The sequence below is a fragment of the Neopelma chrysocephalum genome, unplaced genomic scaffold, assembly GCF_003984885.1.
Source record: "Neopelma chrysocephalum unplaced genomic scaffold, ASM398488v2 Primary Assembly neopelma1_119, whole genome shotgun sequence".
Lineage (NCBI taxonomy): Eukaryota > Metazoa > Chordata > Aves > Passeriformes > Pipridae > Neopelma > Neopelma chrysocephalum.
The window spans coordinates 2,635,499-2,656,813 of record NW_020897781.1 but is presented as its reverse complement, the minus strand read 5'-3'; the positions used below and the strand labels follow the sequence as shown (position 1 = coordinate 2,656,813).

Genomic DNA, 21,315 nt, shown 5'->3' with positions numbered 1-21,315 from the left:
AGGTTTAATGGGGAGAAAACCATCTCTATAGCAAAGTATCTCCATTGATTTATTAAAAGATATCCAAAATGATCAAGCAGCAACTGTTCGACAATTCCTTGTCGAAGCAAAACTTCCCACAGATTTCACACTGAAAAAAAGGGATTTTGAAAGTATGGATTAAGCTCACAAATCAGATCAGAATTCCTCTTTTCAGGAGGTCCTCATGAGTCACAAAGGACATTATGTTTGGAAAGACTGAAATATGCCAAGGCACTGAGATTACCTATTTTGTAGGAGGATTTATGGACCTGAGAGTAATTTGGTGCAGGAAGAGGCCCCAGATATATATTCTGCATGTACTTCTTATCTATTAGATTCTATATCAAAGATGTACTAAAACCCCCCAGCAAAGGTTAAGGGACTGGGATTAATGGAAAAGGGACCAGAAGATATTCTTTTACAAACATTCATGAGGCATACCAAAAATTATCCAGGACTTGGACTGAAACTGTTGCTTTGTTAAGGGCACTAGCACATGGTGTTCTAAAATAATGACAGAAATAGTTGTAGCCATATTGCTTATCCCAGAAATCCAACACTTCTAGAGAGAATGCCAAATGCCAGGCAGATTTCTCAGTTGTTGCAATATCTTAAGAAATATCAGATAATTTTCTGGTTGGGGGACAGGGTTGAGCACCCTCAAGTGATACAACAGGCAGTGAGGTTCCTAAGGCTGAAAGAGCAGGAAGAAAAAGAGAGGAACAAAACGATGCATGTCTTAGCTGGAATCTGCTTAAACCCAAAAGTAAGATTTAAACTTGAACGAGAGGATTGTAAATTTTTCTGAATCTGAAAAATCTGTTCAGGAAGTGAAAAAAAAAAGGCAAAAAAAAAAAGTTAAAATTTAATGAGGGAAAAATTAAACTCTGGTCCAAATCCAGGGGGAGGCTGTATGTGGCATTATTATAGGCTCCCATATGTTTGCTAGAGGCACTGAAGTGACAAGGGAATTTAGATAGAGGGAAATATAATTATTTGTGATTGAAACAAAATAGCAGCCAGTTTATGCATATGCTCTTCCTGCTGAATTAACATTATTCTACTGAACTGAATTACTTTCAGATGCTGTTATACTTTCAGAGGTAGCCATAAGTTTTTTTCACATTTTTCATGTACTGTCATTAGAACTTAGTGATATAAAAATTGCTATCTGAGTTGACACAGTTATTCCCTCTTGGTGTCTTTAAGTAGGAGCATAATGTGACAGATTAGAGTGCTGAAGCTCAGTGTCTCACACAGACTTAAAAATAATAAAAAATTATTCCTGCGAAACTTTGAAAACTATTCAACAGAGGAACAATTTTTATACTCTGCAATTTATTTGCTTTTCTTTCTTCCTTCATTTTTCCGTGCCTAGAAACGTGTATGAAAACAGGAATTTAGTTGTTCAGGAACTCATTTCCTTCTGCTGTGCAGCCATCACAGGAAATCATAACCCTTTCCCTCAGTACCAGCTGAAGAGTAGAGAGCAGCATAGACTGGATAAAGATTAACCAGGTCTGAGATTTAGGGCTGGATTTAACTGTAAAAACATGTAGACTTGCATTTGAGATTGGCCACATCCCACTGATAGGTAATTTTGGCTCAAAATGAGGAAAGAAGTGTGAAGCCTAGGCTGTGTAAAGGCAAGTTCAGCACAACCAGGACACAGGTACAGCAGTGGTGACAGCAGGCAGAAAGAATAATTCTGGAGATTCCTGTAGTCTTGATGCAGAGAAGTCATTCCAGCAAAATATCTGTCACTCTGGAGCTCTCACAGAAAGTTATTCCTGGAAAATTTCAACAGCATCTAAGCCAGACTAGAGTCACAGACTCCTTTCCATTCCAAGAGGACAGTCTGAACCCTGCTGGAAAGGAAGATTTATATCCAGGGTTCACACTACCAAACTTTGCAAGGCTTTACACATGAGGTTTAGGGTTTAACTCATTTCAAATGTTTATTTAATGTTAGATTAACCTGCTCGGGGTATAAGCACTACATCAAGCCCAAAACAATGATACAAGTCAAGTTAACCCTTTGGGTATCAAAAGGTACACAAAGTTCAGTTTCAGAAAATTGCATCTTGCCCTTCCTGCTTTCTATTATTTGGATAATTTGCATTAATGTCTCTGCTTGTGAATGTTTGTCCCCACTACTTTATTATTCACTCAGAACAGTCGTTCTTTGCATATGATGTCATTGCTATTTGCTATTGAAATATTTTTAATGTCACAAAATGGATTAAATCTTCAAGTGATGAGTGAGCAATCGGAAAACCTGATCACCTAAACAACAGCAGTCCCGTTTCATGCCTGTGTGTCTAATTATACCCAACAAGGCAAACCCCCTTATCTCTGAGGGAATGATACATATTCTTTCTTCCCAAACCAATTTTTTTTTATGCCTTAAATGATTGGCAAAGCTGGTAGGTTCTGCATTTTGCAACCAAGCCAGGTGTGGTTATTTGTAAAACATCAACGTCAGGCTGATATTTCATATAGAAAAATCCTGTTGTGACAAGGAGGAGCTGCCTGGGGGGGATTGCAGTGCTCGGCACTTTTCCCCAGTGCAACCTTCCAGCGTGGCAGCTCCTGGGGCTGGAGGAAGACGGGCCCAAAGGGCAAACGCTGGACTGGTGAAGACTTCCCAGGCCAGGAGGGTGAGCACTGGGGTGACCGAGGCCTCAGCCCTGCTGTGACCCCACAGTGCTGCCACCCCAGCCCTGGGGACCCCAAAATCAGCAGAACATCCCTGTGGAGCCCACTGGGATGGCAGCGTTGTGCTGCCTCCACAGCTGTCCCTAGAGACCCTGAAACAGGACAGCGGTCCATGAGGCTATTCCCAGAGGTCCTTAAGGCTATTCCCAGAGGTCCATAACGCCCTTCCCAGAGGTCCATAAAGAACTTCCCAGAGGTCCATAAGGAACTCAAAGAGGTCCATAAGGCTATTCCCAGAGGTCCACAGGGCCATTCCCAGAGGTTCATAAGGAACTTCCCAGAGGTCCAGAAGACTTTTCCCAGGGGTCCATAAGGCACTTCCCCCAGAGGCCCACGAGGCTGTGCCGGGCGGTCCCGCTCTGGCCCCGTCCCTCAGCTCTGGCTCTCGGTGGCCTCCGGCCACCTGCGATCGCAGCGCACCCCCCGCAGAGAAACCGCTCCGAGTCCGAGGGGACTCCCCGAACCTCCCCCGCCCCCGGCGCGGTCCCAGCCGGCTCTTTGCCCCCTCCCGGCCGGCAGGAGCCGCTGCGGGCGCGGCGCGGCGATGAGCGAGGCGGAGGGCGGCTCGGCCGCCGCCGTGGAGAAGCCGCCGCTGCCCCCGGCCGGGCCCGGGGCGGCCGCGGCGGTCGCTGCCGCTGTTGCAGCCGCGGCGGCGGCGGCGGCGGCCGGGCCGGAGCCCGGAGCTCCGGCCGAGGAGGCGGCGGTGGTGTGGAGCCCGGAGGTGGAGGTCTGCCTGTTCCACGCCATGCTGGGCCACAAGCCCGTAGGTGAGCGCGGGCCGCGGCCTCCGGGAGCGGCGGGGGCCGGGGAGGGGAGAGCGGCGGGCGGGGGGCTCCGAGAGGCTCCCGGGGGTCCCGGGGCTGCGGCGGGGCCGGTGGGGAGGGAGGGAGGGAGGGAGCGGCGGGCCCTCCTGTCCCGCTGAGCCGCCCGGGCTGGGCCTGGACCGGCCCCCCGGTCCCTCAGGGACCTGCTGCCTCCCGCCTGCACTGAACCGCAGAGCGGGTCACACAGAAAGGGGCCGCAGCGGGCCGCTGGCTCCAGCGGGGTCGTCCCAGAGCACAGAACACAGGGTTGCGCCCAAAAATGCTCTGGGATGTCTCCAGTGAGGGAGACTCCACACCCGCTCCGTGGAGACCTGTTCCAGTGCTCACAGTGATGGAGTTCTTCCTCCTGTTCGGATGGAACTTCCTGTCCGTGCCTGCCCGTTACACCGAGCAGGGCCTGGTTCCATCTTCTTGGCACCCTGTCTTTAGATATTGATACACATTGACGAGGTCCCCTCTCAGTCGTTTCTTGTAGAGGCTGAACAGGCCCAGCTCCCTCTGCCTTTTCTCCTGAGAACGGTGCTCCAGTCCCTTAATTCCCCTCCGCTGGATGTGCTCCAGGAGCTCCGTGTCTCTCCTGTACTGAGGAGCCCAGAACTGGACACAGCACTCGGAAGACTTTCCTCCAGTTGTTTCTCACACAGCCCCTCTAAAAGCTCTGGCTGTGTGTCAGTGTTACCCACTGGAGCACCCTCAGCCCCCTCTGGAATAGCACCTGCAGTGGAGGGTGAAAGATCAGCCTGCCCAGGTGCCGCCTGTCTCTCCTGTAATGTGTGGATTCCTTGTAACAACACAACACTTTTTAATGGTGTCATAAATAAATAAGTAAATTTATGTACTGAAATCTATCTAATTGGCATAAATAAAACCGTTAGCAGTGCTAATTGCACTGAGTTCTTCCCCCCCAGGTGTGAATCGCCATTTCCACATGATTTGCATCCGAGATAAATTCAGCCAGAATATCGGACGGCAGATTTCATCCAAGGTGATTTGGGACCATCTGAGCACCATGTATGATATGCAAGCTCTTGTGAGTATAAAGGGTTGATGCAGCCACATGGTTATTTTGTAGAGTTCAGAAGTTTTGATAGACCAAAATCACTGGGTCTTTTGTACTTTTTCATCATACTGAGAATTACATGTCATTCTTTGGGTTGATGGGGTTTTCCCTGAATAAATATAGATTATGTGGGAGACAGTAAAACCTGTAGTGGCTTGTGAGGGTTTTTTGTTTGTTTTTTTTAATATGATGTTCTGACTTTGTTTATTAAAGTTACCTAAATGCTGATCCAGCAAATGTTTACATAGATATATAAATGTCAAATGAAAAAGTTACAGTGTATTTACTTAAGAAATTGCCATGTTTGGGTTCCAGAAATGATCTCAAATGTTCCTAAGTCATGACCTTGGGTATCTTGACCTTAGTAATCAGTTTGACATCAGGAGCCTCCTGGTTCTCTAACATCTGAACTGTCTTGATGAGAATTATTTGGCTACTAATTGCATGTAAAACAGAACTGGAGATTGCATTTCTAAATTTCAATTAAAGTTTTTACAAGTGACTCACAGAGACCATTCTTTTCTTTCTAAGCATGAATCCGAGATTCTTCCATTCCCTAATATAGAGAAGAATTTTGCTCTTCCTGATGAAATGATTCAAGAAGTGAGAGAAGGTAAGATGTGACAGCAGTCTCTGCTTCTTGGTTACTCTGATCTCATCCCAGAATGTTTAACAAAACTCTCCCCAAGAAAGAGTGTAAGATGTTGATCCAAGGCCTTTCTTTCAGACTGGTGTGTTTGGTGCAGTGGGAAAAAGGAGTGTTAAACAGATACAAGTTTATCTCATGAATTTTTAATCAACTGACTGAAGGAACTGTCAAGGAAAAGATCCTAGTGCTTGTGCTGTTCATATCCTTGTTATCAGCCTTTGTGATTGACCATTGCAGGAAAGAGACACCTTTGGTCAGGTTCCACACAGAATTTCTCAAATTCTTAAATATGAAGTAGATGGGATGCTAATGTAGCACAAACAGGTTCTATTTGTACTGTTTAGATCCAGCTTTGCTTCTCTGATACCAGTTTGCAGAGTGAAGGCAAAATGTGGTTCCTTTAAAGGTGATTTGTAGCTTATTGTGGGGTTTCTGCACCTTGTTGAGATGGTTGTAATATTATATCAGACCATAACTTTGGTAAAAGAGATGATCTGCACATTTTAATGTGCTTTGTTTTGTAGTATGATCATACTTTAAAGAGTAGGAGCTATAGAGCTGATAAAAATAACATTTTCTGCACTTAATTTGTATGTAATAATATTTCTGTGATAAAATTGTCTGTACCAGTGATAATATAAGGCAGTTAAATAGCAATTCACCTAATATTTTAAAATATACAGGGATATACTTAGTGGAAAGCTGCAGTTTCAGTAGCAGGAGAAGCTTGCTTTTTGGCCATGGGCTGTACCTTTTGCTGAAATAACCAGCTCATTTTTAGGCTATTATTGTTTTTTCATATGGTTCATTTGTCTTGTTTTTAAAAGCATTTCTGGTTTATAATGTCCAGTGATAGATTTTCATGAGATTTTTTTTTTTCTGAAGTTGCATTAAAATTGATTGAAAACAAAACCCATATGAAATGTTTAGAGGCTTTTTTATAGATTCACAGTGGTTTCATTGCTCTGTGAAATCATCTCTTTGTGTTTTTAACTTCTTAGTGTATAACTGTGTGAATTTATCATGAGTGAGAGAGATTTGAAAAAAACTCCCCGTATTATTTAATCTAATAGAAATATGCAGGAGTTTGACAGAAATCTCAAGTTGGGCAGTGAAAGCTGGATTTTGAAAGTTTAGCTGTTTGTTGGTGCTGTTATCCAAGGTAGGAATTGAGAAGTTCAAGCATTTGCTAGAGGAACTTTTCCAAATTATTGCTGAATGTTGCTCTGAATATGTGGTTCTTTAAACCCATCTAACCATTGCTAACAATCCTTTCTGTAGGAAAAGTAATGATGGAAGAAGAAGTGAAAGAGGAAATTTTAAAAGAAGAGCTGGAAACGCATGCAGGTCCAGAAGAAGGTAATTTTGTAACTCTCTACTGTGTAATACGAGATTAAAAACCAACTGTAACGCTGAGAAATTAATGTTAAAGTGTAAATCCCAAATACAGTGTACTTTGTGCTTTGTACTCAGACTCAGCATGTGCTCATGCCAAGAATTAGAATAATTTAAGAATGCACAGAGTAAGCAGTTGCTTATTGAAAAGATTTCTTCTTTGCTCCTAATTCATCTGTACAGGTTGTATAGCTTTGGAGATTTTTGGGTTTAATATGTACTTGACAAACCCCTGGGAGTCTGAAGGAATCTGAGGATCTCCGAGAGAAAGTTGGGTCCAGTTTTATTGAACCTAAATACTCTGTGAAAGGAACTTTGTAGTCATGGGGGAAATAGGGTGTATAAATCAAAAAAGATTGTAAAATTGTGTACTTAAATGGGAAGGCGGGCAGAGTTTACTTTATTTTATTTTATTCTCATTATCTTGCTTCTTTTAAATAAAAGGCTTGTTTTCCTAACACTTTGCTGTAGAACAAGTCAGATGTGAACAGTAGAGATCCTGCTATTTACTTTAAGAGACCAAGCCAACTGCTAACTATATAATTTCATCATATTTATATCACTGAATAAGTGGTGTTTAAAGATTGTAATAAAATATCTAAACATGTATTTAAAAATATATTAAATTTCACATTTTGGGTGTTCAGTTTTAATATCTACCTATGATACCAAATGTAATGACCGTTGCTGATTATAAATTCCATAGATTGGTCCTATGTTCTGTAAGTGTTCCTATTAAGTATTTTAATATTAAGTGCTGTTTAATTCCACTTAATGAATTCGATTTTTAGCCTGTGAAAATACATGCCTGTCTTTAAAGCAAATAATAAAAGCAAGATGTGCCTTTCTCAGAGAAGATTTTTCCTTTAGAAGTGAAAGTAATACCTAATGGTGGATAAATATGCTGAGAGTTGATTGTTTTGAGAAGTTTTATGTAATATAAAGAAAATTTGATATCACTCTTGTTTGCCTTTGTGTGTGACTCTGATCTGGAATCATTACTTTGATCCTATTTCAGTTTTTGCACCCTCTGGAACTTTAGGAAAAGCATCTGAAAAGCCAAGCAGCAAAGAGAAAGAGAAAACTTCATCAGATTCTGGATCCAAAGAAGGATCTGATAAGAGGAAGCGCAACAGAGTCACTGAGAAGGTGTTAAATGCAAACAGTAACCCTTCCAGTCCCAGCGCCGCCAAACGCCGCAGGACGTAGAGCTGTGAGAGAGGAGTGAAAAACTCTGGGATGGGAGGGGGGAACAGCAAAATCAAGTCGCAGGATAGTTGCTACATAAACTCTTTGAGGAAGGAAAAGATACCTGAGCCAGGTGTTTGAAGAATCTGCACATCGGCTTGATACGCGCAAGACTCTTGGCTGGTGTGTTCCCTGGCTGCCTTCTCAGGGCCCGGGGAGAAGGCTGGGAATGTGGAGAGTGGATGTAACAGTGCCAGTGGCTGCATTCCCAACCAGCAACACGCTCTGTGTCAGCACAGCTCATGAAACCCGTGCCCAGTGGAACACGGGGCCTTGGATCAGCAAAAGCAAAGGCGATTCCTGTAAATCTGGGATTGTGTTTTCTGCCTTTGTTGCCATCTGTGAATATCACAGACCATCTGTGGGTAATGTTTTGGCCATTTCACTTGCTGCAAACATAGCATTTGTATCAAATGTTTCAATTTGTTGGTTCAGTACAACTAAAATTCTTTTAAATGCAGATAACTACTGAGCTGAAGTGTTCTAGACAACTACTGAGTTGAAGTGTTCTGTCGCTCTGTTGGCTGGAGGAACCTCATTTGACCCTTAGAGTTGTAACATTTTTCAATCTTTCTAAGTTTATATGCCATAAGTGAAGTGAAAATTGTAATGCCCCTAGACAGAATAAGTGTCCTAAATAAAATATCTGGAGATGTCACATTGTTTTGTAAGGGATCAGTTGAGCTGTGCATGAACCTGGAGGTGTTGCTTCATCCATTTGTAATACAGTAGTATAAAACAGTGGGGTTTGTACTTAATTATTTATTTTTTTAAAGCAGTTTTAGTAGATGTAAATGGAATTGGTTTTCCAAAATGTTCATTTTGTTCTACAACCGAAGAACTTTACTGACATTGTAATGCTTATCTTTTATATGCTAGGGTATTGAGATTTGATGAAACTACTATTTTTGTGCTGTGAGAAGATGGACCACAGTCAACAAACACCTGTTACATGGTGAATGAAGCAGGTTGAAATGGTACTGAATTTGTTTCATTATATTAACTACCAGTTAATAAAAGGAGTTAATCTGTCAGTATTGCCTTCAAGGTGAGGCACTAGGAGTCTACTACTTTTTGCTTTTATTCTAGGTACGTAGCCAAGTTCTTGTCTGCCTTATTTTCTTCTCTTGTTTTATACCAAGAATAAATTCGACTTGTTTTGGTAATTGTTGTGTGACTTGATTAAAATGTGGCCCAATTTATTTTGGAACTTATTTAGGTATCTTGTGCCTTAAGTGGCATTGGTCAAAAGCGCCTACCTGGGGGTTTAGGTTTGGCTTTTTTTACTAACTTTTGTCTGGTATGAACCTGTTATTTCTATATGATATTTGATAAAAAATCCTGGCCTGCTGAACACAATAGATAGGTTGCTGCAAGCTTCCAAATTTGAGGATTTACCAGAAGGTACAATTATCATGAATTCAGTGCTTTAAGCCTTGCAGAATGTCTGGTGAGATGCCACCAACTGGAGAGCTCCTTGGAGCTCTGGTTTGTGGGAGAGGTGCTGTAGGAGCCTCAGAGTTTTTCTGGGCAGGTGGAAAATGAGCTTTTATAACCTTATGTGAGGAAGCTCCTGATTTTAATGTTGAAAAACAACTTATTCTGTCTGATCAAGTTCCTAGAGGTTGTAATCACACGGCACTTACAGATCTGTCACCCAATGAGTGCCCAAAGGTGAATGAATGCCTCTGTTAAGTATTGCTATTCCCTTAAGAAACTTTGTCATGATCTACACAGATTTTGGCCGTGAAGTGCAGATTCTGTAACTCTCAAGTCTCACGGCCCTATGGGTGTAAATCCAACTCATCCCGATGATGCCATTCCAAAATGTTTGCTCTACCAATGACGTTTTTATAGCGCAAAGAGAAATGTGTCGACAACAACGTGTACTGATGCAACCTCTCAGCGCCAGCCTCGCAGCAGGGAAAGCCCACTTGGGATTTCACGATCAGTCCCGAAACGCAGATTCTTTAGGAATATTTTGGACGTCAAGTTGGGTATTGACAAATGTAAATGCTTTAACTGACCCCAGCGCCGCGGCGCTTTGCCTCGCTCCCCATGCACCGCGTCCTGGCTCCTTGGGAATACTGCTCTTCCGCACATTTTCCAGCAGGATGACCGCCTCCCTATCCCGAGGTGCCGGCGCTCCCGGATCCCGGCGGAGGAAGGAGGGAAGCTCCCGGTGCCACGGGGAGCGGTGCGGGCGGGCGCAGGAAGGGGGCGGGGCCTGCGCGCGCTTCCGTTCCCCCCCCCCACGTGGCCGTGCTTTGTGCGCGCGGGCGGGCGGCGGCCCCGCCGCCCCTTCCCGATCCCTTTCGCTTTCCCTTTCCGTTCCCCGCCGCGCTCCATGGATTCCTTGTACTCGTACCGGTTCTGGACGGAGGAGGAGGGCAAGCCGGAGGACTACGACTCCACCTGGGAGGGAGAGGAGGAGGAGGACGAGGAGGAGGAGGAGGAGGAGGAGGATGGCGGCGGAGGCGAAGCGGAGGGAGCGGAGGCGGCAGCCGGGGAGGAGCCGCAGGATGCGGGGGAGCAGCCGGGGTCGGGCAAGGAGCGAGACTGCCGGGTGGGTGCGGGGGTCCCCGGGGCGCGGGATGGGCTGAGGGACCCCCTTCCCCTGTTCTCTCCCGGAGCACCTTCCCCTGTTCCCCCCGTGCGGAGCTGCCGCATCCCTCGGGAGTTGCCGCATCCCTCGGGGCTGTCCCAGGTGCGCTCACCTGTGTGAGTGATGTTGTTCCTGCCCTCTGTGCTCTCAGCGCGTTTGGGCTCCCCTGTCAGGTACCTGATTTACTAAGAAGAACTGGGCAGCTTGATCTACTTACTAAAAGTCAAAGGGGGTTTGCCCTGGCAAATGACAGCGATGCCTGGGCACGTAATTTGTCCCCATCCTGATGAAGCAAATCCTCCGGGAGAGGGGACAGGGATGGGGATGGCAGAGGGATGCTGTGACTTCACGGCCCCTTAAGATTAGTTAGGCTGCCATGAGCTGGGTTTTAATGTTTTCCCCCACCATTCCCTGTGGTCTGGGTACTTCATCCCATAAATAGAGGTTCTCTTTTCTGTATGTCACCTGCCTGTTCACCGCATGGATGTGACATTATGGCATTACTGTTCTCCTTGCTTTTAAGTTTTTGGTTGGTGTCTTCAGCTTTGTACGGTGGCCTTCCTTCTGCTCTTTGATGCCATTAATAAAATGCCATCACATAAAATCTGCTCAGTTTTAAAAATGAGCTGTAATTTTGGATTTCTTTTAGACATGCTTTATTTTCTAAGGAACGTGTTTAGAGCAACTCTGAAAACAACAAAATACACACTGTTTTAAAAACTAGAAGTATATGTGCAGTTATGAGTGAGGTGCTGCAAAACATGAACACCTGTGCCTGGTCCCTTAAAATAATGTTTAGTTGAAATAAAAGGAACTTGTTAGTCTTATCCGAGGTCCCTGTTTTTAGCATCAGTGTTTTTCAGTTTGACATTGAGTGTCAGTAGTTTCTTCTCCAGCATTGCTTTGGTAAATGCAAACCTGTTTCTGAATTTTCAGTATTTCCTGTCAGTCCAAACTACAGTCCTTTAACTCCTCCCCTTTTGGGGAAAAGGAAACTAATTCTTCACTTGAGTTTCATTTTAAGCAACTCTTCCCTTCTCTTAGAATATAAATAGGCAGATAAAGCTATCCAATGAATACACTTTTAAAGGAGTTTAATATTAAACTTTATTTTTTTAATAAGCATTAAGATATTAAAATACCACTTTAAAAAAAATTCTCTGTGCACATGGAAAGGTGTTTTGGGTGGAGTAGTTGTAATACTGAATGGAGGAGGCAGGGTTTTCCTTTGAAGTGTTTTATATTGTTGGAGAGCATGCTATCAACTTTTTTTTGTGCATGGCTGGAGTTCACAAGTTTTAATAACTCCAAAACATTCGAATTATTCTGTTTGCGTGTGTTTGTTCTTCAGGTGTTTTTTTTTTTCTTAGAGCAGCTCTGGACTGTGACAACTGTAAAGGCAAGGACCATTTTTTCACTCCAGTGGGTGGACTTTTCCAGCTTTGCCTTACAAAGGAGGATGTTGTCCCTGAGACTTATGGCCCCTGGAATACTGTTCTGCATTTTTCAAGAGGAGCTCTTCCTTCAGTGATGAATGTGTAGTCACCTCTGTCTGACAGTGCCTTGAAAAATTATAAGGGCAGTGAGAATGAATGTTCAAAGAAACAGTAAATCTTCTGCTATCCATTTATACCTTTACAGCCTGTTAAAGGCATGAATCAGTTTCCAAAACTAGTTCCTACTTTTGCTTATTTTGCACTAATTCTCATTCTTCTCCCCTCAGTCTAGATGGTATTCTTTCTGGCTGAAGCTGCTAGTGTTTTTATTCAGTACTGAGGTTAGAGTTTTTTATTATTATTTGCACTATGCGCTTTCAAAATCAACTTAAAATTCTAGTTTTTTCTTTGCGTTTCACTTGTCTCTGTAACTGCTCCATATTCACAGTCTGAGGTTCCTGCAGGTGTGTCTTTCCAGCTCTTTTGCCTTGCAGTGCCTTCAGCTTCTATGAGTGAGCTTTGAAAACTTTATGGTTTATGTTTATTTTAAGTATAAAGAGGCTGCTCTAACGCCTGAAGTTCATGTTTTAATAACAAATCCCATAGTTCTGCTTTCTCCTAAATCTCAGTCAACAAAAGGTTTCAATTCCTCTTCTGGGGTTGTCATCTTTCTCATTGCAGTGCCTGGTTCACAATCCATGCCTTCTTTCATCCCTTTTGGTTACAGCTGGTTTCCAGCTGATTTCTCAGCCCAATCCTGTCTGTGTTCCCCTCTCCTGGCTGTGTTCTCTGCTTCCCTCACTCTTTGCACAGTGATGCATGTTCTGCCTCCAGGTTTGGAGGGTGAAACCCACTTAGGTCTCCTGGCAGTGCTGTGAGACATAAAGGGGATTGATTTATACCTGCAGGTTTCACCCTTGCTGTTTAGTTTGTGTTTCTTACCTGGAAAGAAAGGGAGGGTTCTCTTCCTGTGTGGCTTAAATAGAAGTTTATGGAGACCCAGGAGCAACACCTACTTGGAGAACCAAAGCTGAGTTTTGCTCTCTTTGCTTCCTCATCTTGTTCTCTTTATTGCTGGGCTCCAGAATGCCTTTTCCTGGATCTAGCTTCTTTCTGGACAAGCCTTACAGCCCCTTGCACCATGGCATTGCATCTGGCTCTGGGGCTGCACTGGCTCTTCAGCAAACCAGTTATTTTCCAAAGTGGGAGCCAGTCTGCTTCTCTCCTGGCCCACCTGACTGCATCCAAGGATGTTATTTTAGAACCTTAAGTGTAAAGAATATCTGGAAATAGAATATCAATAATTGATTATATTAAAACAATGTTTTAGTTAATTCCATGTAACAGTCAACAGGACAAGTGAATGGGTGACTTCATTACAACAAGATGTTAAAAAAATGTAGTCCAGTTCCAGCCTTACTTATTAATGAACCAAGGATCATTGTTCATTAGGAAGTGGTTTTATTTTTCTCTGTGCAAGTGAGGTTATAAAATACCAAATGAGGTTATAACTAGGGAGAGGTTTTGCTGCTTCTTTCTTCCAAGTTTCTTACAGTGCTTATTTTGCAAGAGTTTGCACATCTCATCCCCATTTCCCAGTATTCTTGTTCTTGCTGTGAGCTGGCATTGGACAAACTGACTGTGCTGTGCTTTGCTTTGGGGGCCCCTTTTTCCATGAGCATTCTTGTTCATTTTGGTGGTTCTAAATTGACACAACACTGTTAAGTGCTTTCATGGTTTGGGACAAGATGATTCAGCACTCGGCAAGATTAAACCTGTCTGTGTTGCTTTGAAGTGTAAAAAATTCTCTTATCATTGAAGTAATCCACTGCAAAAAATAGATAAGTAAAAATCTATATGTATATAATTCAGTTAAAATGCATTTTAAACTAATTGCAACTTCTATTTCCACAAATTTCAGAGGAACAAATGAAGCTGTTCTTTTGTGATTTCTGTCTAAATGTGACACTTGGAATGAATCTAGCACATCTGTGTAGTGAGGAGAACCTGGCACCTGATTGTATGGCACCACAGGTTTTTTCTCTGTAGCAATTTAAATTATGAATAATATTAAGTGAATTCAGCTGTAACTAGGTAAATCTGTCACTTGGCAACTAATAGGGATCATGTGAGTCACCACTGTGGGTATTCTCATTTTGTATCTATTTTTTATTTTATTAGTGAAGTTTGATTTCAAAATGTTCCAACTAAATGCTTTTTATTTGTAGGAGCAAAGCTCAAATTCATCACGGCCGTCTCAGGTAAGTTTGATTACATGGAAAAATGAGTAATAAAGATGATGATTGGAACAGAAGTCCAATAAAATAAATGTCTAATGTGAACATGTAGCTCTGTTATTGTTTGCTGTCTGGAGCAATGTGATGCTTAATCACCAAGGCTGATCTCGAGCATAAAGCAAAGATGAATAAAACTTTTTATTTCAGTAATGTCTACAGGAATGAGAATCTTGAATTCCAGGGATATTTCTACATCTTAAATTCTCCAATTTTAAAGTCTGGCCTCTCTCTTCACTAGGGTTTATAGCAACTCAGAGATATATCTTCTTTTAAAATCTTTTGGTTAAGGGGGGAAAATGACATTTTACTATTTGGGATTTCCAGCTAGTTCTGACCATTTCCATAAGCAAACCCAACTGGGATACAAGATAGGCATAAAAATGAAAACCTTGATTGATAAGACTAGAAGGGAAAAGAAGTGTTTTGGTTAAAGGATAAGGCATGAACTTCTTTTAGTCCAAAGCAGGAATGCAGAGAAATGACAACAGTAACAGTCTGGCTGGTTTTGGGGGTGCTGGGAGTGCAGAGTGCAGGCCACACGTGTGAGAGATGCTGAATTCAGTCAGTGGGTGATTCTTTTTTGCAGAAAATGGCTTTATTGTGAATCTCTGATGTGTCTCTTTTCCGCAGTTCAACTGGAGGCGCAACTGGACTGCGGCCAGAGACCTGCAGAGATACAGACACCACTACCCAGTACGTGCTCAGGGATGGGGAACCAGCTCCTGGGCTTCCTCCTCGTCCCTTCCTACCTTTAGGAACACTTTCTAGATTTGGGAACACCCTTTTGCCTTTACATTTTCAGAACCTTTGAAGGATTCATTTGTGAGGGGGAAGGAATGGTGTGGGTGTGTCAGAAACAAGCTGTTACTTCCCAAAACACATTTCAAGGATTTAGCTTGAGAATGTTTAGGAAATGTGAGGGAAAAGCAAGGAGAAATGTTGAAGTGAGTATTGCCTTTGAAAAGATTGCTGCTTGTTGATTTCGTGTTCTCACCTCCAGGGTTTGAAAGAATCAGAAAATGAGGATGAAGAAGAGATGTGGAACTTAAGCTTTTATAAAAATGAGATTTCTTTTATGCCCCAGGGTGAGTATGTTGTGTGGTGGCTGTTTGATGCAATCTGCTGTAGCTGCTTGGATTGGTGAAAGAGCAGCTTCATCCATGTGGGACAGTTAATAAAAACCAAACCAACCAAACAAAACGCTCAACCAAAACAAAAACACCACCCAAAGCAAAACAAACAAAAAACCCATCCAAATTTCCATTTTAAAACATCCTTGTTCCTGCTGTATTTTATTAATTTTCTGCTTGGTGGTAGAAAACTAAGGTATTTTTCTGGCTTACTTACTGGTATTTTACTTCTCTGTCTAATTAGAGAAGCTAATACCTGTGTGCAAACACCTCCATCTGGGTAATGAGCCACCTGGGGTGATTGGCTAGCTTTAATTTTAATTTGTTGTGGTTTCTTGCCTGACCTTTTCCTTTTCCTTGCAGGTGTGCATATTGAAGATCTGCTTTCACGTTGGTGGGATGACTATGAAATTCTGGAAGAAAACCATTCTTACATACAGTGGTAAACTGTCTGCAGGAACAGAGTGCCTCTCTTTAGTTGTGCCCCTCTTTAGTTGTGCCCCTCTTTAGTTGTGCCCCTCTTTAGTTGTGCCCCTCTTTAGTTGTGCCCCTCTTTAGTTGTGCCTCTTTTAAGCGTCAGGTGTGTCTGTGTTCCTGAAAACAGCTTCACAAAAGGCCCAGCATCACTTTTGATGAAACCTTCATCCACTTTAGCTTCATTGAGTTGTGTTCTTCTGGAAGCAGTGCAATGGAAGACCTGAAGGCACAGGTTTCCAGTGCAGCTGTGGCAACAGAGCTCAGTTATGCTTGGCCTTCGAGCACCTGCAGAACAAAGTTAGGGCAAGGAGAGAGATCCAGATAAGCAAAATGCATTGCTGTTATTGATGTAGACAATGCTTTTATGGGAGGGATTTATTTCTCACATAGTAAAACTACTTCTATGCCCGTAGGGATGTGAGGTCTCCAGGAGGTGCCTGTGTGGTTGGATGTCATCTTTGCTCATCTGGGATAAAAATTTCTTTTGTTTCAGGCTGTTCCCTTTACGTGAACACGGGATGAACTGGCGCGCCAAGCCACTCACCTCTCAAGAAATCCAGGTATTTATTGAAAGCTTTTGTCTCTTTTTTATTGTTTGGGGTTTTTTTTTGAGCTCTGAAGTATGTTAGGATTTTCCCTAAATGCCTCATATTTGAAGCTGAGTGGGGTTTTTAGCTTCCTGAGGTCCCTGGTGTGCATGGAGCTCCCTGTGAGGCAGTTGTCTGTCTTGTGTCTGCCAGTAGCTCCACCAGCAAATGAAATGCTTTAGTGACACAGTCAAACCGTGTTTATAGCTCAGGTGCCACTTAAACTGGTGCAGGTAATTAGGGAATTGCACCTTTTACTAATTGCTCTGTCTTGTTTTCAGGCCTTTAAGAGATCCAAGGAAGTTATGGAAAGGTTTGTACGTGCTTATGAGCTCATGCTGAGATTTTACGGAATCATTCTGGTCAACAAAGAAACTGGAGAACTTAAGAGAGCAGAGAACTGGGCTGACAGATTTGAAAACTTGAACAGGTAAGTCTCAGTTTATGCCATTGATCATATACTGCACCCAGGCACTTCTTTGAGGGGAAAAAAAAAGTCCAAGTCAAGGAAATCCTTGGTCCTTGAGGAATGAAGACTTTTGTTGTTAAACATGTTATCTAGTGAGAGTACTTTCAGCTTTTATTCTGTTAAACTACAAAATGGGAATATTTCCATCCGTGATTGTTTATAAAACTGCCTCAATGTGTGTGTAAAGTGCTTTGAGTCCTTGTTTGAAAAGTGCTCTGCAAATGCGATGTTTTCATATTATTGCAGGTCTTGCAGAGATAATAATGTTCCTTCTGATTCTCGTACCTCTGATGATATTAAGAAGGGCTCTTAAAAGGGCTGGGCATAGTCACAAAAGAGAAAATACCTTGAAGATTGTCGAGTATTAAAATAAAAAAGGCAAAATAAAAGCTATGTCTAGCCTAAGACACGAATTTTTGGCAGCAGCCCTGCATGCCTGTATTCCTAACATATTCCTGACACTACAGGCTTCCCCTGAAGGGTCTCTGTCAGGGACAGGATGTTAGGCTGCATGGACTTGTGTGTCTGACTCACTATGGTGGCTGTTATCTACTGGTGGGTGATTCAGAAAGCCAAAACCTTTCCAAGCAGTTGAGATGATGGAATTCTAGCAGCTCAGGAAGGGCTTAGGAAGGTACTGCTGAGGGCACACAGCAGCTGCTTAAAGCCCACCTGTGCTCCCATTTGCGTTGTCAAATATAGTCTTTAACAGATCACAGTCAGTCAATGACAAAACATTTTGCAGATACCCCAGAGGTTCACAGTGGCTTGTGAGACTTTCCCTTAACAGCTTTGCTTGTCTGTTCTGTTCAGGTTCAGCCACAACAACCTGCGGATCACTCGCATCCTGAAGTGCCTGGGGGAGATGGGATTTGAACGCCATCAGGTGCACTTGGTGAAGTTCTTCCTAACAGAAACTCTTGTTAAGGGGACTCTACCAAATGTCAAGAGAAGTGCCTTGGATTACTTCCTGTTCACCGTCAGAAGCAAACGGAGGAGGAGAGAACTGGTCCACTACGCTTGGCAACACTTCAGACCTCAGGAAGACTTTGTGTGGGGGCCAAAGGAGAAACTCCAGAAGTACAGAGCCCGCTCTGCCAAGCCACAGCTGCACCAAAAGGCTGAAGATAGACAGGAAACTCCCCGTAAAAAATGTGGTGATTCTGTGGGAAAGGATCAGAACCAGTCTCCAGAGGCGGAACAGAAAGCTGGAGATGCTGTGAACTTGCAGCCTGAAGTGAGTGATGAAGATGTAAAAGAGAAGATAAGCAAATGTGTTTTGAAGGGAGGAGACGATGAAGAGGAGAAAGAAGCTTCATCTGCCCAGCTGGAGGAGAAGGATTTAAACAGTGAGGCTGAAGAAGTGCAGGGTACAGCAGAGAACGACTGCACAAAGGAGAGCAAGAAGAGAAAACTGGATGCACATATGGCAGATGCTGAAAAGGTTGGACCACTGAAAAACTCTACTGATATTGAAAACATTTCCCATAATCTGGGAGAATGTGCAATTAATGCAGAAATTCCCTCCTCAGGCCCACCCTCACAAGCAGAAGAGGACCAGGAAGCACTGAAAGAAGATGATGCGAGCACCAAAGGCTCAGCAGCACCAGAGAGCACTGATGCAGCTGTGAAACGGAGGAAAGTCGATAAAAGAACATCGAAAAACAAAACAGTCAACTTGGCCATAAACCTGAACATGGGGCCCTCAGCCTGTAGTGCCAAGGTAAATCCATCTGCTGCAAAGTCTGAGGCTGAAAAAGAAAATGTCAGTGAGAAAAATGCAACTGTGGAAGTGAGAAGTGAGAAGGGGGGTGGTGGTGATGCAGATGGTGAGGCTGTAAGTCCCCTGGCTGGTTCCAGGCTCCCCAGGACTGGCTCTGCTTCTCCAAGAAGTGATGGCTGTAAGTTGAGTGGAGATCAAGGCACAGTGAGGAGTGATCAGCACAACTGCAACAGCACACTCCTGGGGGATAATAGTGAGGTAGATGGGGTAGAACAGCAGAAAAAGGCAGAAAATGCAGACGAAAAAGGGCAAGCAGAACCCACAGACAAGAAACAAGCTCCAGAGAGTCTTGAGCAGAGCACGACACCCACTTGTCCTGAAGAAGACAGTGCAGAGGTTGCAACACAGAAAACTGAGAGCTCTGAGCATGCAGCAGAGCCTGGTGGAGAGCAGGGAGCAGCAGAGTGAGAGCAGCCCAGCGAGTCCTCGAGCAAGCAGAGATGACACTGCCCCAGCTGCAGGGAGCCAGCTTGGATAAGAGAAGTACGTGGAAAAATAAACTTCCTTTGGGATGATCCAGGCTGACCCCTGTCTCACTTTCACTCTGTCATGCTTTTTTAATCATCTGTAGTAATTGCACCGAGATCCAGCTCTTGGTTACCCTAAAGAGGAAAACTTTAATTTAGTCATCTTCATGGACAGGCCTTGTCCTGTTTGTGGTTTTTATCTGATGTTCAGGGCTATCTTGGAGCAACGGGGATTTTTGCACTTTGCTTTGATTCTGGTATGTCCCTTCTGAAAGAGAAGAGGAAAAATGATCTCTTTCCTTGTTTGAAATGGTTAAGTATTTATTGAATACATGATTTTTAATGTAAGACAGCATGACCTAGTTTACCAGGCCTTTCTATTACCATGTAACTTCTGTTTGTTATTTTGAAAGGCTGTACCTTCCCAGGAGTTTTTTCCTGGAAAAAGTGCTGTTTCCCTAAAATAGATGAGTATATGGATTTCACATGATGTCAGAGTGTAGCTGCCTCTATAAAGAAAGTAGGTTTGGCTTTAGACTGGGATAAAATGCATAACCAAACATACCTCTGAGCAGTATGAGCCTTTGTGTAGATACTGTTCTGAGGTGCAAAGTGCTGAGTAATTTGTTCTCTTCATCCCCACAGAGGTTGTTTTGTAGTTCTTGGAGCTGTTAAGAATATGAGTTGTCTCCTAGTTTCTAAGAGGAAAACCTTCAGATTTTGCATAAAACTCTAGAGCTGCTCTTCCCCAGGTTTTCCCACCACTTTTAGACCCTTTATTGTCTTCCACAGCTATCAGTGTCCATGACTGGTTCAAAGGCCTTCCTTTCTCAGTTGCCAAAACAGCACAAATTTTTCCCACTGCATTTTTTTTCAGCCTTTGCTGGTAATTTGCCGTGGCCTGTGGGGCTCCTTTCTGCAGGCCCGTTGCGTGAGGTGGGATGCGTCAGATCCAACCCATTTCCCAGTTAGGGCAGGGTTGGTTTGCCATTAATGGTCAGCGTGTCAGACAGTGAGAGCACGTCCGAGTGCAGCATGTCTGGAAACCACTGGGCTTCGTGGGGCAGTTAATTGAAGCTTTAATTGGAGGGGGTACGCTTGTCTGGTTCGTTTATTTACAGCCCTCAAGAATTCACTTTCAGACCTTGCCAGCTATTTGCCTGCATTAGTGTTCCTGACCTCCCTGTCAGCTGTTCTGCCTGACTTCCACCATATTGCACCGAGTCTGAAAGAGCATTAAACAGCTTAGCTCCTAAAGGTTGACAACAGGGACCTGTTTTATGAAGGAGGGAAAACCATTCCCAACAGCCAGAAGGTCTGGACTTGCTGTTTGCTCCGATGGTTTGGTTTGGTTTTGGGGTTCTTTGGTGCTGTTTGGTTGATGCAGCAGCCTGTGCACTGTTAATGTGTTTCCTCTCTCTGCTACAGTTCTTAAGAAGCTTCATCTTTCAAGGAATTTGATGGGTGACTTGCCTTCCCAGACTGTAGGTCCTGAGCCAGCATGCCACATACGTGTGTGTGGGAATAAAAGTCTGCAAGCTCAGCATCTCATGTTTGTGGTCACACACGTGCTGGAAAAAGGCTTTAATGTTTTGAAATTACTTTTTTTTTCCTTCTTATGAACAAGTGGAGTTAAATAGCCAGTAAGAATACACTTAACTACAGATACAAATACTTGAAGATGTTGAGTGAAAATTCTTTCCTAAGAGATTCCTAAGAATTGTTAATTGTGGCTTTTGTACAGATTTATAGTAATTTTCTTATTTAATGAAAATTCCATTGTGAATGTGTGCTCAGTTGGGGTGTAGATCATACATCTTGTTACGGTGAGGTTTGGTTTTGTGTTTAATGGGATTTCACTGTGAGCCCCAGCCTGGAGTGAGTGCTCAAACCAAACCCTTCCCTCTCATACCTGGTTCAGAGTTTTGGCTGTAGGTGTGTGTGGTGAGTTCACAAGATGTTTCCCAGCACTCAGAGTTGTATCACAGAGTTTGTTATGTTGATTCCCCTATTAAAGCATGACTTTATTGCATACCAGTTTCCACTTACTTTTTTTTCATCTTGGAGGGCAGGATGTGACAACGTATTTACCCCCAACCACCCACCCCTCCTGTGTCGTGGTCCCCTACAGTGAGTGGGTGCAGGGGGC

General features: G+C 43.4%; 2 protein-coding genes across 4 annotated transcripts; both read left to right on the top strand.

Moving 5' to 3' along the window:
- The first annotated feature begins 3,268 nt into the window (after window positions 1–3,268).
- On the top strand, window positions 3,269–8,394 carry MRGBP (MRG domain binding protein). The gene is made up of 5 exons (XM_027697463.1): window positions 3,269–3,506; window positions 4,472–4,593; window positions 5,155–5,236; window positions 6,554–6,631; window positions 7,686–8,394. The coding sequence occupies exons 1-5, from the start codon at window positions 3,284–3,286 to the stop codon at window positions 7,874–7,876; spliced, it is 696 nt and encodes a 231-aa protein (XP_027553264.1). The 5' UTR covers window positions 3,269–3,283; the 3' UTR covers window positions 7,877–8,394.
- A 1,772-nt stretch (window positions 8,395–10,166) lies between these two features.
- Window positions 10,167–21,198, top strand: OGFR (opioid growth factor receptor). 3 transcript variants are annotated; one of them, XM_027697366.1, is made up of 9 exons: window positions 10,167–10,481; window positions 12,244–12,297; window positions 14,185–14,217; window positions 14,884–14,946; window positions 15,254–15,338; window positions 15,747–15,825; window positions 16,354–16,420; window positions 16,729–16,877; window positions 17,730–21,198. In XM_027697366.1, the coding sequence occupies exons 1-9, from the start codon at window positions 10,263–10,265 to the stop codon at window positions 19,105–19,107; spliced, it is 2,127 nt and encodes a 708-aa protein (XP_027553167.1). In that variant the 5' UTR covers window positions 10,167–10,262; the 3' UTR covers window positions 19,108–21,198. The 3 variants fall into 3 exon arrangements, with proteins under 3 accessions (XP_027553167.1, XP_027553168.1, XP_027553169.1); XM_027697367.1 differs by lacking the exon at window positions 12,244–12,297; XM_027697368.1 differs by lacking the exons at window positions 12,244–12,297; window positions 14,185–14,217.
- The last annotated feature ends 117 nt before the right edge of the window (window positions 21,199–21,315 follow it).

Excerpts from the sequence above, each read along its gene's own strand:
- MRGBP (XM_027697463.1), top strand. The coding sequence starts at position 3,284 with ATGAGCGAGGCGGAGGGCGGCTCGGCCGCCGCCGTGGAGAAGCCGCCG. Across the intron at positions 3,507-4,471 it reads GCTGGGCCACAAGCCCGTAG|GTGTGAATCGCCATTTCCAC; the intron begins GTGAGCGCGGGC and ends CTTCCCCCCCAG. Across the intron at positions 4,594-5,154 it reads TGTATGATATGCAAGCTCTT|CATGAATCCGAGATTCTTCC; the intron begins GTGAGTATAAAG and ends TTTCTTTCTAAG.
- OGFR (XM_027697366.1), top strand. The coding sequence starts at position 10,263 with ATGGATTCCTTGTACTCGTACCGGTTCTGGACGGAGGAGGAGGGCAAG. Across the intron at positions 10,482-12,243 it reads GCAAGGAGCGAGACTGCCGG|TCTAGATGGTATTCTTTCTG; the intron begins GTGGGTGCGGGG and ends TTCTCCCCTCAG. Across the intron at positions 15,826-16,353 it reads AACCATTCTTACATACAGTG|GCTGTTCCCTTTACGTGAAC; the intron begins GTAAACTGTCTG and ends CTTTTGTTTCAG.